The sequence below is a fragment of the Lissotriton vulgaris genome, chromosome 1_1 (genome assembly GCF_964263255.1).
Source record: "Lissotriton vulgaris chromosome 1_1, aLisVul1.2, whole genome shotgun sequence".
Lineage (NCBI taxonomy): Eukaryota > Metazoa > Chordata > Amphibia > Caudata > Salamandridae > Lissotriton > Lissotriton vulgaris.
In genome coordinates, this window is record NC_141685.1 from 1,415,605,163 (window position 1) to 1,415,622,325 (window position 17,163).

The window sequence follows — 17,163 nt, forward strand, 5'->3', positions numbered from 1 at the left end:
ATAACAATGTGTGCTATTTACCGTATGTCATAAATATCGTTATTTTAGGACGATACATTTATCATTTGTGGTAAATAAGTCTTTTACCTAGTTTCCATATTGAAAAGAAGACATAAAAACCTGAATTGTTCTTTATCCCTTTGGGTGCTCATGACGGAATGGTTCCGTCATGAGCACCAGTGCTCCTCTGCTCATGACAAAACCATTCTGTCATGAGCACATGCTCAGAAAATCCCTCTGCTGCAGACAGCAGAGGGATTTGCTATTTATTTTTGCCTGGTGAGGTGGGAAAGAGCTCCCCCAACCTCCCCAGGTCTATTTTTGTAATTCCTTGCAATGACGATTGCATGCATGGCGTGCAATCGTCATTGCAATGAAAACAAAACTGAAACTTAATTTCAGTTTCTCAAATCGGTGCTTGTGGGGCTATCTGAGCCCCCGCGCACCGAAACAGATGGGAGAGGTATTGTTGAAAAGAGGAGAATCCCCCCTTTCCAATGGCACCCTTCCCTAGTGGATCCCTGCTTGGAGATCACCCCAGGAGGGTGATCCCAAGCAGGGGTCTACCCACTAGCACCAGGGAGGAGGGAGTGGTCCCTTGGGCAATGCTCTTTGCTTCTCTATATGTTTTTGGACATATGTGTCTTTATGCTCCCCTGGGGGCAGTAGCCCCCAAACTGCTCCCCCCGGGAGGGAGAGAAATCCCACTAGAAACCAGGGATTTTTTTATTAATGTTGGGGCTGCCCAAAGTGGGTATGAAAATGCCCCCACTCCATGAAATCCCAGTCTTTCTGCCTCCTAGGCTGCAGATAGGGCCAGTAGCCCACTAGAAAACAGGGAATTTTTTTTATTGATGTTGGGGTGGGGGTTGCCCAAAAAGGGCATGCCAATGCATCCACCCCTGAGAATTATCAGTTTTACTGCACCCCCTGGGTACAGACAGGGGACAGACAAGGGCAGTAGCCCCCAATTTCCCCCCCCCCCCGGGGATTGAGCCTTCCCAAAATGGGCATAAAACTGCCCCACCCGGTGAAATCCCAGTCTTTCTGCCCCCCTGGGGACAAGTGGGGCAGTAGCCCCCAATCTCCCATGGGGGGGGGGGGGGCAGAAAGCCCACTAGAAACCCAGATTCTTTTTTTATTGCTGTCGGGTTGGAGGCTGCACAAAATGGGCATGACAATGCCCCCACCCCCAGTGAAATTCCAGTCTTCCTGCTGCGGGGGGGGGGCAGATGGGGCAGTAACCTCCAATCTGCCCCCGGGGGGCTGAAAGCTCATTAGAGCCTAGGGATGTTATGTTATTGATGTAGGGGTGAGGGCTGCCCAATATGGGTAGGCCAATGCCCCCACCCCACCAACAAAACCCAACAGTCTTTCTGCACCCCCAGGGGCAGATGGGGCAGTAGCCCCTGTACTGCCCCTGGGTGGCAGAAAGCCTACTAGGCACCAGGGATTTTTTTAGGATGTAGGGGTGGGGGCTGCCCAGAATGGGCATGGTAATGCCCCTACCTCACAAACAATTACCAAAGTCTTTCTGCCCCTCCCTGGAGACATATTGGCAAATGTCCTACCCCACATCGTTCTGCTTAGTGTCCGGGGTAAACTGATACCTCACTTGTGTAGGTGTCCAATGCAATATTGGATAAAAACTATTTTTTTTTTCAAATGTAGCGCTTAGAATTATCGGTGCTATACCGTTAATTCCTATGATTTGGGCTGATCCCAGTCACAGGCCCTTGCCCCACCCATACAAGTTAGGTATATTTTTACTCAGGAGACTGAGCGGAATGCTGTGGGGTAGGACAGTTGTGCCGGCATGATGATTCCACCCAACAATATGTGGAAAATATGTTTTTTTCAGCTAAATTTGAGGTTGACATTCAGCGTAGGAAAACATTGGGGGATCCACGCTGGCCTCCCCTGGTTTCTAGTTTTCAGAAATGTGTGGGTTTGGTAGTTTCCCAAGATGGCTGCCGAGCCCCGGGGCCAAAAACTCAGGTGACTCCCCTTGCAAAACCAGTTTGTTTTGTGATAGATAATTTTGGGCCCTTGCCTGTCACAGGTACTTTACCTACACATGCGAATAAGGTTTAATTTGTATCGGGAGACCTGGGGGAATGCTGGGTGATAGGAAATGTGTGCATCCACGTAGAATCCAGAACTTTCCCACACAGAAATTTGAGAAAAAAAAGTGATTTTTTTATCAGAGTATGATGTTTGCCTGGGATTCTGTGTAGGGAAAAGTAATGGGATCCATGCAGGCCATAACTCATTGTACTCCCTAGGGTACCTAGTTTTCAGAAGTGTGTGGGTTTGGTAGGTTTGCCTAGATGGCGGCGAACTCAGGGCAAAAACACCAGGTGTCCCCCAAAAACCAGGTAGTTTTGTTATCTGTAATTTTGAAGTCTCCACAGTACGATTTGGACCATTTCCATTTGCAGCCACTATGCCTACCCACACAAGGGAGGTACCTGGGGAAATGCTGGGTGGTAGGAAATGTGTGGATCCGCACAGATTCCAGAACTTTGCCACACAGATATTTGAGAAAAAAGTAATTTTTTCAGCTATATTTGAGGTTTGCAGGGTATTCTGGGTAGGAAAACATTGGGGGAGCCATGCAAGCCATACCTCGCTGGACTCCCCCGGGTGTCTAGTTTTTAGAAATGTGTGGATGTGTTTTGCTAGATGGCCGCCGAACCCGGGGCCAAGAACTCATGAGACCCCCCTTGCAAAACCATGTTGTTTTGTGATTTTGATGTTGCCTCTATAGGTTTTGGGCCTGTCGCGGGTACTTGACCCACCCACACAAGTGAGGTACCATTTTTCTTGGAAAACTTTGAGGAATGCGGGGAGGGTGACATTTTGCAGATTCCAGAACTTTCCACCACAGAAATGGCAGGAAAATTTGTTTTGTTGACAAATGTTTAGGTTTGCATGGGATTCTGGGTAACAGAACCTGGTGAGAACCAGACAAGTCACCCCATCTTGGATTCCCATAGGTGTCTAGTTTTCAATAATGTAAAGGTTTGCTAGGTTTCCCTAGGCTACCGGCAGAGCTAGGTTTCAAAATCTACAACTAGGCACTTTGCAAAAAAAGGGTCAATTTTCACTGTAAAAAAAGTGTGTCAACGTTGCGTTTTGAGCCGTTTTCTGTCACGGGCCCTAGGACTATCCACGCAAGTTAGGTACCATTTGTATTGGGAGACTTAGGGTAACACAGAATTGTAGAGCAGATGTTATTACCTATTGATTTTAGATGCATTTATGCCTTCCAAATGAAAGACAATGTGTAAAAAAGAAGTCACTTTGAATAATGTCCTATAATTCTCATGCTAGTATGGGTACTCACAATTTCAGAAATGTGCAAATAGCAACAGTTTCTGAACTCTATATTTTACTCCAATTTCAGAAATAGATAGGTGTCTTGCATACCGATTTTTCCATGTATATATTTTCCCAAAATAATTGCTATAAACCGGTACATAATAAAAAACCCATTGCAAGAGGCTGCTCAGTTATTGGCTTTGGGTTTGTCGAGTTCTTCATGAACCTACAAGTCCTATATATGTCCACAACCAGAAAGGTCCATCAGATGTAATGGTATATTGATTTCTAACAGCTGTCATATTTAGAAGAAGTTACAGGAGAAAACGTTGGCACAAATGGCTGTTTTCATTAATGTTCAATTTTTCCTATATTCAATTGTTAGTTTCTATAACGAAACCTTGAAGGATCTACACAAATGACCCCTTGCTAAAATGAGAATTGTATCTACTGTTCTAAAATGTATAGCTTTCCATGATCCATTATTGCTTTCATATTCATTTCTACCACAAACTGGAAGAAGGTTGAAAGCACAAATAAATTGCAAAAATAGGCTATGTCCCAGTAAAATGCTCAAACTGTGTACCAAATGGTGGTTTTCTGACAAAGGTTGGTCAGTCACTAAAAGCTGGGAAAATCTTTATTTCAGCCCCCTAAACTCTTTGTTAATATAATTTGCAGGGGGAAAAAAACAGACACTTTCTTTTGCCACACTTTATTCCCATAAAAAAAAAGATGTATCTGTATTTTGGCAAATTTCATGGCCCCCTCATGGGAAATCCACAAATCTTGGGTACCTTTTGAATCCCCATGATGTTGGAAGAAAAGGACACAAATTCGGTGTGGATACCTTATGTGGTCAAAAGGTCACGGGGGCCTAAGTGGAAACTACCCCAAATAGCCAAAAAAAGGCTTAGTACGGGGTGGCCTAGCAGCGACGGGGTTAATTCGGAGAATTACACACTTTTTTCCCTTTTGTGGGCCTTTCTACCAATAAAGTTCTGCAAGTTTGACCTACTGGAATATATCAGTGGAAATCTATAAGTGAGTGATAATATATTATGTTTTCTTCGGTGCAAACCTCTTTTCAGTAGGAAAAATAATGTAAATATGATCTTGTAATGAGAGCCTAATGCATGAGATGCACTATAAGAATGTTTCTAAAACAGTGTATGGAATGATGAAATTTGAAAAAAATTGTAAATGTGTGGAATCATTTGTAACAGAAGCATGAACTGTAGCCATGAATTTGCTTTTTGACATTTCAGTTTACTGCTATTCAATGATTGTCTTATTAATTGGGAGTAAAAGAAATACAAACACTCGAAAGATTGTGAAATCAAAATATTAGGATGAAGGCTTTGCATTTAGAGTGTAATTGCACTATTTGGGTTCAATTATATAACTATAGGCCTATCATGAATATAAAATCAGTAGGCAATGCACAAATAGAAGCAAGCATTGGGAAATCATTGAGATACATACTTCCAGTAGTTGATGTATAGACCGTAGTGCCTGCTGTAGTTTTTGTGGGTGGAGGTGTGGTGGCTATAGAAATAGACAATGATAGAAATATTATCAAAAGCCCATATTTTAGTATTTAAAATCGACATATTATTTGACATGAATTTTGAATCCACATATATCCTTAAATCTTTAGTGTTGTGCGGTAATCATTAATTAATGCATTTTGATTATCCTTGTTATTAAAACTATTCTTAAGATAAAGTTATTTTTATCATGAGGGAATATCGTCACAAAAAAATAGAAATATAATGTAAAAGGATAGGTATAGATGACAATATATCCCAAACTGTTTCATAGCTAAAATTCAGAAATGATAATATAAAGCATGCAAAAAATAACCCTCCACATTCAATTAGGCATCATCTGTTGTAACAATTTGTGGTATTTACAGCATATTGTAAATATTGTTATCTTAGCATGATAAACATATCATCGGTGCTAAAAAAAAGTTATTTTCCTAGTTTCCTAGTTACCATCATGCAAACAAGACACAAAAACCCGAATTGGTTTTTAACATGTAGAATTCAGCAAATTTTCCCTAGTAGGCATTTTCTCCAATAAAGTTCTGCAAGTTTGACCTGCTGGAATATATCAGTGGAAAACTACAAGTGAGTAATAATATATTCACATTGCTTCCTGTACAAACCTCTGTTTCAGTAGGGAAAATAATTTAAAGCAGAACTTGTAATGAGTGCATAATGTATGAGATGCACTATAAGTATGTTTTTAAAAACAGTGATGTGCATGGAACATGACTACATGGAATGATGATATTTGCACAAAATAGTATAGATGTAGAAAATTTGTAACAGAAGCATGAACTGTTGCCATGAATTTGCTTCTTGACACTTCAGTTCACTGCTCTTCAATGATTGTCTTTTTAATTGGGTGTAAAACAAATACAAACACTCGAAAGACTGCGAAAATCAAAACATTAGGATAAATACTTCACTTTATAGAATGTAATTGCAATATTTGAGTTCAATTATGTAACTATAGGCCACATGCAGTTAATACCAGTCCCAAAATATGGTTGGGACCCGTATGGAATTTCACTAAGCAATTTAGGTTGTAAGAGATCCATTCATTCAATTTTCATCTGATTGGATCATATACCAGCCTACCTGTTCAATTTTAAAATGAAGTTTACAAGTTGAGACTCACTCCAATTTTTGGGCAGGTGCCAGGATATCAATATACTTGTGAGCATCTTAAAATAAAATAAACTTTCTGTATGCAGCCCATTTTCCTTCAAGTATGAAGTGTAATTAAGAGAAATGTTTACTTTTTAAATTTCTTGTTGCAGGGTACGTAGTGGTCCCCTTCGTACTCTCCAACAAACTTTGTTTTACATTCAAGAAGGGAAGGCGTCCCAAAGTGGCCCCATCCTTTTCGCTTATGGGGTATCGCTCAAATTCAGGAGTCAGTAATATTTTATGTTTTATGACTGGATTACTCTAGCAAAATATTAATCCATCACATGTTTCTTTAATTTGTATAGGTGATGTCCACGAATTGACATTGCCAAAAATATATTGGTATAGGTTAAAATCCTTTTTTAAGGGTCAGTAAAAGCTTACTGATTACCAAATTTGGATTGATACATTAGAAAAGGCATATTTACATTTGTGTGCAGCCGTAAAAGTGCTGTGTACATGTTGATACATATTTTGTTATTACACAAATAAAATTGGCGGGCAATGCATGTTAACAAGCAACCATGGCGAGAAATCATTGAAATACATACTTCCAGTGGTTGAAATATAGACCGTAGTGCCTGCTGTGGTTTTAGTGGGTGGAATAGTGGTAGCTATAGAAATAGACCATAATGGAAATATTATCTTAAAAGCCACATATTTAATATTTTTTATATTCAAATACATAAATAAATATTTGGCATGCATGTTGAATCCATATATATTCTTGACTCTTTATAGATGTGAATACGAATGTGATCAATAAATGTTAATTTATGCTTGTAAATAAATGATTGCTGGTCACATGCACTAAATGCCGGACACAAAATGCATCGGCATTTACAAACCAACTTACATAGTAATACGTTGGTTCATTATATTCTGTTTATGAGTGGATCATATTCCAGTCTACCTGACTAATTTTAAATAGGAAACCTGCAAATTGCAACTCACTTAGTTTGATGGCCATCACAGCAATGTTGGCCTACTAATGTCAGTTGATCAACATGCATGTGATCATCTTAAAATATATATATTTTTTTCTATGAAGCCCATTTTCCTTAAAGGTTGCAGTGCCAACTTTAAAAAGTTCAATTTTTTAAGGTTTGTTGAAGTGTATGCAGTAATCCGCTGCCTACTCTTCAACACAGTTTTTATTTCCATTCACAAAGTGGAAGAGGTCGCAATGTGGCTCTGTCCTTTCTGCGACTGAGGTATCACCCCAAAATGGGAGTCAGCAATTGTTAATGAATTTGACTGGATTACACTTCCAAAATATTGATACATCACATTTGACCTTCTCAAATACTGAATAGGTGGAAGTTGTAATCCCATTTTAAGAACATGCAAAAGATTACTGACTTCCAGATTTGGATTCGTATATTAGGAAAAGCATCTTTGCATTTGCAAACCCTGAACTGTAGTATATGCAGCAGTGATAGCCCATTCTACATGTAGGTGCATGTTTTCCTATTGTGAAAATAAAATCAGTAGGCAATGCACATTAAGAAGCAAGCATGGAGGAAATCATTGAAATACATACTTTCAGTAGTTGATATATAGACTGCAGTGCCTGTTGTGGTTTTAGTGGGTGGAGATGTGGTGGCTATAGAAATAGACAATGATGGAAATATTATCAAAAAGCCACATGTTTCATTAATACAATTCTCCGTAAAGTTATTTGTCATAAATTTCGAATCCATATATGTTTTAGAATATTCAGTGGTGTGCAAAGGAAATAAATAAATATGTTGTCATTTATTTTTCTATTTAAAACATTTCTTAAAATCAATGTCTTTTTATTGTGACTGAAAATCACTTAATAACACAGAAATACAATGTAATAAGATAGGCATATATGACAATAAATCCTGTTACATAGCTAAAATGCAAAATAAATGCAAATATAAAGCATGTGTAAAATAACCCTCCACATTAAGTAAGGCAACAACCCTTAAAACAATTTGTGTTCAGGACTGTGGGGTATTTACAGCATGTGGTAAATACTGTTACCTAAGGAGATTAATTTTCCATGTGTGGTGAATAACTCCTCCTAGTTATCATCATGAAAATGAGACATAAATAGCTAAACTTTTTTACCACGTTGGAATCTGCACACTTTGCCCTTTAGTTGTCTTTTTCCCCAATAAGGTTCTGCAAGACCTGGTGGAATCTATCAGAGTAAAACTATGAAGATCTGATAATGTAATATTCTTCCTTCCTGTGCAAACCATTGTTTCTGCAGGGAACAGAATGTGACCCTGAACCTGTAATTTGTGCCTACTGACATTATATGCATTCCATGTATGTTTTTAGAAGCAATGAAGTATTAAATAGCCTGCATGGAGGGAAATCATTGAAATACATACTTCTAGTGGTTGATCTAGAGACAGTGGTGCCTGTTGTGGTTTTAGTTGTTGGAAGTGTTGTGGATTTAGAAATACAAAATGATGGAGATATTATGCAAAAGCAGCAGTTTCAACATTTCAAAATAACTTACAAGTATTTTTCATACATTTGGAAACCACATATATTCTTGGCTCTCTAGTGTTGTGAAAAGGAATATAATCAGTAAATGCTCATGTACTTAACTAAAATCAAGTTATTGTATTATCACCAATTGAAATCATCATATAAAACAGAATTACGATGTAATAGAATAGGAATATATTGCAATATATTCCACTCAGTTACATAGCTAAATTGCTAAAATGCATGCGTAAAATAACCCTCCACTTTAAGTAAGGCAACAACACGTTTACGATCTGGTCCCATTATTGTGGGGTATTTACCACATGTGGGTGATAACATAATAACTTTGCTCCTGTGCAAATCTGTTTCTGCAGGGAACATAATCTAGCCCTAAAGTTGTAATGAGTACCTAATCCATCATATGCACTTCAAGTATACTTTAAAAACACTGAGGTGTATGGAACATGATTGAATGGAGTTTTGAATTAGGCACAACATTCTATATGTTTACAATAATTTCTGACAGTGAAAATAACTGTTGCCATTAATTTATTTCTTGATACTTCAGTTCACTGCTACTGAATGATCATCTCATTAATTGTGTGTGGAACACATACAAACACTCCAAAAGATTTTGAAACTTCAAAACTATATTGCTAATAAATAGACAAAACTCTTTGTATTTAGTTTACTACACTTTATACAATGTATTTGCACATTCTGTATTTAATTATGAAACTATAGGCCACATGTCTAAATACTGGTTACAAAAAATGTTTGCGATGAGTATAGAATTTTACTACACAATTAACATAATAAGAGATCTATTTATAAAAAGGTGGTTTTCTGTGTGTAGGTCATTTTCTGGCCTACCCGTTGAATATTAAAGAGGGCGTTTGCAAACTGACTCCCTCCAATTGGCCATCACAGTGTTAATGGGCTAGAAAGTGTCAGCAGACCAATATGTCTGTGATCATCCAAAAATTGAGTCATTCTTTTTGTTCTGCCTATTTCCTTTAAATGATACAGTGCAGCATTTTAAAATGAATAACTTTTTTCCCAGTTCTGTTTGAGAACTGGTTTGTGTTTGAGAATCGACCACTGTAGACTCTTCAATAAAACATTTTTTAAAAAAATGTATTTTCCAAAGGGGAAGGGGCATAAGCTAGAGCGCTTCCTTTTTGTGAATTAGTTATCACCCAAACTCAGGAATCAGTCCTTTTAAATTTTTCAGGACTGGATTACTGTCACAAAACATAGTTACATATCATATTGATTTAGTTTTTATAAACATTTCCCACCCCCTTTTTTGAATACTGAATAGTTATAGGTTGTGTTGCCATTTCTGTAGTCTTTAAACATTTACTGACTCCGAAAACTGGATAGGTATATTGAAAAAAAACATTTCATTCACAAACTGTGAATTGGAGTGCTGAACATGCTTTGTCCATCCAGCCATACATATTAATATTATGAAAGAAAAGCTTGAGACAAAACAGGTTAGGAAGCATGAATGGGCACATCATTGAAGTGCATACTTCTAGTAGTTGAAATACAGACTTTAATGATTGCTGAGGGTTTAGTGGTTTGAGGTGAGGTGTCTATAGACAATGTTGGAAATATTATCAAAATGCCAAATATTGTGCCCTTCACTAGTGTGACAAAAATATGCCTTCATGTCTAACATTGTAGCCTCACTGCTGAAGTGTAAAATTTAACATGCAAACTTATAACCGTTTTTACATGGAAAAACCTCCCTTTTAAATATTGGTAAGTTGGCTCAACATCCTGTGATACACAGTATCGGGGGATGCAAGATGGCGACAGGCTAGTTTTGGATGTCGCAGCAGCAGGAACGCCATAACTAGGTACACCCTGAGCGCTATCAAATGCCTTAATTAAAAAGATAATCTTGGCCCTGCTGATATCGCTATCTGAAGCCCTTCTGGAAAAGATACTTTGTAGCATGTATGTCTTGGCAACAATTCTGGAAGCAAATGAAACATGAACAGAGCTGGCTCTTACCTGCTGGCCGATCTGCCGAATGCTGCTGAGCTCAGGTTGTTGCCAACTGGAGCAAAGGTGTTTGTGTGAGCAGACTGGTTGGATTCCGAGAAGAATGCCCCCGAAAGCACCCCCATCAACGCGGGCCAAGATGAAGATGAAAAGCGCTACTACATCAGGACCGCTTCAAGGGGTCATGGCCGTGGTCAACAAATGCGGCAGTAACAGACGCAAAGACTGCAGGAGCTGGAGCAATCCGGCTATGCGGACGTTGAGGCGAGAATACAACTGGAAGGAATCCGCAGGGGAAACGAAGAAGCTGCAGTTCGAGTCAACCATTGCGGAGCTGTTTGAGGGAACAAAGAGGCCTGGGAATTGTATCAGGAAGACGGCCGCCAAAGAAAAGGTGAGGGCGGGGTATTTGATCTCAGCGGGAGAGAAGGGGCTGAGTTTGGTGGCACCCCTTTGGATACCCAGCAACGTGATGGGGTAATAAATCAAGCAATATCACAGGCAGAAGAGATAGGTTTGGAAAACGTTTTGAGCCCCCCTCCCTCCTAAAACGTTTCGAGCCACCACAGCTGCTGTACCCGAGTTAACCTGCTCAGTCCTGATGGCGCCTCTGGAGTCTAGGGGGGACAAAGTCAAACTGAGTATGGCAGGGGCCTTAGTATGCATCAACTTTCAATGAGAGGGCTGACAATGGCAGGGAGTACGCTATGGATAAGGGACAGCAGGAGGAAAACATGAGCCCCAGATAATGGATAGAAGGGTTCTCACAGAAAACATCTTACCCAGACAGGTTAGACAGCCATAACCCCCCATTAAACAGCACTCCGGCATTAGGAAAGCTACGCTGCACCATTTACATGGAAAGGGAGATAATAAAGATGCAAAGTCAGTGGATCCATCTCACGCTAGGGCCAAACATTTTATGCAAAAAATGTATGGAGAGAAAGAGACTGACATTGAATCAACTGACTATTTCTACTCATTATCAGACGACACAGAATCAGTAGAGGGCTCCTTCTCCATGACTAGCACCAGTGACGTTGAAGATGAGATGGTGGCAGCAGTATCGCAGAGGGGAGACTTACGGGAAGAGGAGACGGCGAACGTCTTCAGAACGGCTGCAAAAGTTTGGTAAAAGCACTTTAACTAAACTAGCGTGCAGCTAAATGAGACTAATAGTTGAGAGGGAAAATGAGTCACCCACACCCTAGTGTCTAGGAAGTAAGCGGAATCTGAAGTTGAAGAGGGAAGCGGGAGGGACGCCAAAATCGTGGCTCCTCCGAGCTGCCACTGAACCGCGATACCATGACACCGCAACACCGTGACTCCACCACTGATCCCGCCTGTATCGGCTCCCTTTTAATTCTGACTGTGGCAGGCGGCCAAGAGCGGGTGGCCAAGAGCAGTCGGTGAAGAGGCGCTGAGAAAAAGCGGGTGCAAGCAGGAAAGCGCCTCTTCTCCTCCTCTTTCTGCCACAGCACTCACACTGAGCAAGCGAGTGGGTAAGCAGAGCAGAGCAAGTTGGGCCACTGTTGGTCCTGCTGAAAACGGGAACACGTTCAAAACTCGGAGGCTTTTTGCTTGCATTTGCCCGGAGGAGCTGGCAACAGGGTGGGGGACTTCAACCACCAGAGGGACTCATGCCAGGAGGCGCTCTGCAGACGCGTCACTCCCCCCCGTGCGGCCGCAGCAAGATTCGAGTGAACTGGGTGCTAAGTCCCTGCGGGTCTTCAAGCGCCAGACGGGTTGAGGGCTTACCGGACCGTGTGGGTTGTGACATTGAAGAGCGGGCCTACCAGAGACTACTCCGGAGTACTTGTGGACCGGAGACCATTGTGGAGGCCTTCATTTACCAACCATTATTTCTCTTTGCCCCAGCATCTTCCCCACTTGATTGGTCACATCCTTACAAACTGTCTTCGAACATAGTGTTCCCTGAGTGAGTACTTCGGGGCTTTCTATACATCAGCGATAGTAACTCGCTCACACGTACTTTATCGCTGAACATTGATTCCAAGCAATCTGCATCGCTGCCCATTGGACTTGCATATTTTTAGCCCTGTATTTCCTAGACTATGCTCATACCTTCTCTGTTTTGCTAATTATTTTATGTATGTTGCCCTTTTTTGGCTTATGTTTGCATCTTCTCTTGACGCTTAAAACTCCCAATATGTTGCACTACACGTTCTTCTTAGGGGACAGGTTCTGCCGAGGACTGCGGCCACACAAACCTTATTTCTCCTCAATATGGGGAAGCATGGCTGTGTACATAAAAAAAATCGCCCGGTACTAATACCGGCCCCACTTCCGCAAACCTCTATCGATAGGATGCTCCAGAGAGCTATTTGGGGTAGTGTCAACAGAAATTGAGCTAACGGAAAGGCGTATCTCTTTAACCCCAGACCTCTTCCCTAAATCTACTGAACCATTACTCTGTGCCCAATCTAGTCCCGGAACATCTTTCAGCCCAACAAGTTCTCTAACCGGACATAGCGACCCCTTGACATCACCTCTACAACCTGGTTTAGCAATTCCAAAAACTAGTAAAGCTAGAACAACCACCTCTCTACCCAAAGCTACGAGACAGAAAACAAGCAAAGGGAAAGGTCCAAATAAAATGACTAGTCCAGTAACCATCTCCACCCAGGGTGAAATAACTCGTCCATGTTGGGAAGTAGAGGAACCTGGTGGAACTAGAGGCACAGATGAGAGCCGTTGTTAAAGAAGAATTAGCGCTCCATCTTGGGGACCGAATTAGCGGCTTGACACCTGCCCCATATGCATCAAACAATCCATTGGTAACTACATTGTTGCCCCCAATAGAGAAGAAAGACTGCAGCACGCAGACATTCAGAATAGAGCAATCCCCATCTCCCAGAGAATTACCTCCTCCTGGCTCATTGTGTCTACCCCCTAAGAAAGTTGATGAGCTTGGGGCATGCAATTCCAATAAAAATTCCAACAAATCTACTGCAAGCTCTCATGCTGCCCCAAACCATGGAGGCTCATGTAGCAATGAGCCCTCCTATTCAGTCCAGACCCCAGTCATGACAGAGTCTGTCCCAGAACATTCTGAGGCCCCAGTCCTGGTTTCAACGGCTTTGCCAATAATTAATTTACCTCCAGCCTCACTTCCCTATGTCATAGTTCTGACTGGTGTACCTGAACTAAAAATTGGGAGGGAAGAAACACAGCTGGAACTTAGAAACAAATGCCTTTTTGACTTACCAGGCATGGTCAACTCTCCTATGACAGGGCAGGTGAGATACTATTGGTTAGAAGAGTGAGTTGGTTGGGTGGGAAGACAAATACAATCAATGGTAACTGCATAGTCATCAACTTTAGTAACGCACGGACAGTTCAATTTCTGGCCCATCAGTTTCACAGTTGTCATGTATCTCCCATAGGGGCCAATAGGGATCTAATTACACACCTTGGATTTTTTCTATACCCGTAATAATCCACCACCCTGGACCCCAGGTACAAGAGCTCCATCACATTGGTCCCCTTTAAATTTCACAGTTGGCCAATCTACTTGAATGCAGTATAACTTTCCAGTAAATAATCGGTTTGCGGTTCTTGAAGATGTGGACTATAAATCTCACTTGATTACACCCCTCGTTTGGGCACAGGGGACAGTTTCAGGCATCTTGATATAAACACTATTGGGTCTCAAATTATGAACTTTGTGGGTGCGACCCACGCGGCCCCATTGGTGTCACCGCATGAATCTCAGCTGGTACAGCAAGGCTCTGTGGAAGTAATAGCAGCAATCTTAAATACTCACCCTCCATGAACCTAAAATTACATCTGTGGCCAAAAACAGTTCTATAATGCAGGTAGGAATTATAGACGTAGAAAAACAGCAGGCACCCTTACTAGCCCTGAACCCTGCGGGTGGCATTGTGCAAGTTGACACTGCGAGCCAGGGACTCCAGTTGAGGATGCTGTCATGGAACATTGCTGAGATTAAAAACAAACTCCATAACCCTGATTGGACACAATTCGTGCAAAATTATAATGTATGCATGTTTCAGGAGACCTGGGCTAGAGAGGACAACGCTATGAGGGGTTTTGCAACATTTGAAGTGCTAGCCACTATGGGAGGTAGAGGCAGACCCTCGGGAGGGCTAGGCACCTGGGTTGAAACCCATCTGGATTGTATTGTCGAACTGTTGGACACCTCCTCGGCTGATATCCAGTGTACCATTCTTTCCTTTAGTGCCTTGATTAAGATTGCTTTCATTAATATCTACTCCCGTCCAGTTATTACTGGCCATGAATCAAAGACCATAGGCATCCTTTCTACACTAATTGTTCCATCGAACACTAGTATAGTGATAGGAGGCTATTTTAACTGTCAATTTGAGCCTCTATCTTTTCCTACTGATCCTCTGCTCACTGCTGAGGACTCTCTCTGGCTAATTCCTGTCCCACAAATTCCCCCAGTTAGAGCTTGGACCCCCCTAGTTTTACAGTTAAATGCAATCACACTAGCACACGCACTGAGGGCTTGTAATGGGCGCACCAAGTCAAACTAACCATACAATTACTAGACCTGGCCAATTATCTCTGCTCGACTACATTCTAGTAGAAGTGGGCACATGGCAATGGGTGATTGACTTTGCTGTTCTGCCAAGGCATGACAGCAATCATAATGCTCTGGTTCTTGACCTAAAGCTCCCGGACCTTCATGGTCCTCCTGTGAATGGCCCCCATTCCAATTCCATCCTATCTTTAGAAAGGAGCCGAAGGAGAATTAGGTGGGATATATTGAAGAAGTCACCTGGTAAGGTGGCTGTCCTCCATTCCCTAATTATTTCCCCTTTGTTGAATCTAGAAACGGTTGCACAGACACTTAACTCTCTTGATTCTATCACCCAAATCATGGATGTCCATACAGCCTTGATCTCCAGTTTAACCACCATTTGTAACCCCTTGATGCACTCTAAGGGCAAAAGGCCCCGAAACTTGACCTGGTATAACAACTCCTGCCGTATGGCAAGGAGTGCCCTTATTGACGCCATAAAAATCAATGATAGACCAGGAGAGTTCTTTAGAGAAATATTCTAAAGTCTGCCAAGGAAGAGTGGGAGTCCGAAAAATGGGATGCGATTAAACAGGCCCTTGTCAATAGAGACATGAGGGAGTTCTGTTCCCTGGTCAGAACAGCTAGTTCCACAGGGAGCTCACCTATTGAGCCAAATGTAGCTGCAGAAGCTTGGCGACTTCATTTTCAATCACTGTACTCCACCAAGGATTCCACGGAGCCCATAGATGGCATCCGGCCAACTCCCATGGAGAATCCTACAGAAGTTCCTGACTGCTTTACCTTGACTGAGGTGTTGAGTGCCATAGGGAAGCTTCCCTTTGGAAAGGCCTCTGGACTAGACAAAATCCCCGGGGATTTATTTCAGGAGGAGGCCAATATCTGGGGCTCATATCTATGAGTAATATTTAACTCCTTGGCTGCTCGGCATTTTCCCCTGCTGTGCTGAGAAATCGAAAATCCCCCTTATCATGACGAGCTGGGCTCGGCATGAGCGTGTGAGCGCCCTGCTTCATGACGAGCCCAGCTCGTCATGAGCCTGGAAGGGGTTAATGCCATACTATCAAGCATAAAAATCCCAGATACCTGGCTAGGGGCCAACATATTTCCAATATATAAGAAGGGTTCCCCCTACCTGTCCACAAATTATAGGCCAATCAGCCTGATTGACGTAACACAGAAGCTGTCTGCCAGGATTATTTTAGAGCGCCTTCAGTCCTGGCTGGACGAGCGCGAGGTTTTGAGTGTTTATCAAGCAGACTTCTGTAAAAACGTCTTTGCTATTGAACAAATCTTCAGGCTCCAATTATTATATTGGAAGGCGGTGACAATAGAGGGTGAGAGCCTCTATTTGATATATGTCGATCTTAAATCAGCCTTCGACCTGTTCCCCCATCATAAATTGTGGGTAGTCCTGGAGGAACTGGGCGCTCCATCTTACTTACTTTCCCTGATTAAGCGACTGCATACTGGTAATTTTGCCCAGGTTAGGTATGGGAAACATGGGGAACTGACTCCTTGCTTCCCAGTGGACAGGGGCGTATGGAAGGGGTGTGTTCTGGCCCCCACACTGTTCTGTCTTTACATCAATGCTTTGGTGGAGCAACTAAATAAATTTGCCACTATCGATGCCCCAAAGCTTGCCTGTGACAAGGTGCCAGCAATGATGTTTACAGACGACACCATGTTACTTTCTAAATCGCCGATGGGCATCCAAAGGTCTCTTGACTCCGTCTCTCTATTCTGTAAAAACAGGGGGCTAGAGATTAATTCATCAAAAACCTACTCTAAATGGCGTCAAGTTGGAGAGGGTGGCAATCTTTGACTATTTGGGTGTTACCCTGACGGAAACCTTTGGCTGGGGCTCGCAACAAGAAAAGGCAGGCTTGAGGATAGCACAGAGGATTAGGGGCCTCGTATAACTGTATAGCAGCTTAACCTCAAGACAACCGGGCTCATTGATAGAGATCTAGAGAGTTCAAATCAGGAGCGCCATAATGTATGGGGCTGAACTTTGGGGACACCGCCCTATAGATGCACTGGTTAGCTCTGAGAACAACTTCATGAGACAGCTCTTGG

General features: G+C 42.0%; 1 protein-coding gene across 1 annotated transcript in view; it reads right to left on the reverse strand.

Moving 5' to 3' along the window:
• LOC147750621 (uncharacterized) overlaps positions 1 to 17,163 on the reverse strand; it is a 920,203-nt gene that overhangs the window by 742,756 nt on the left and 160,284 nt on the right. Inside the window, exons 3-5 of the mRNA XM_086929808.1 lie at positions 7,591 to 7,653; positions 6,599 to 6,661; positions 4,810 to 4,872 (exon numbers count right to left, since the gene is read on the reverse strand). Coding sequence (XP_086785934.1) covers positions 4,810 to 4,872; positions 6,599 to 6,661; positions 7,591 to 7,653 — 189 coding nt within the window. The remainder of the gene's footprint in view (positions 1 to 4,809; positions 4,873 to 6,598; positions 6,662 to 7,590; positions 7,654 to 17,163) is intronic.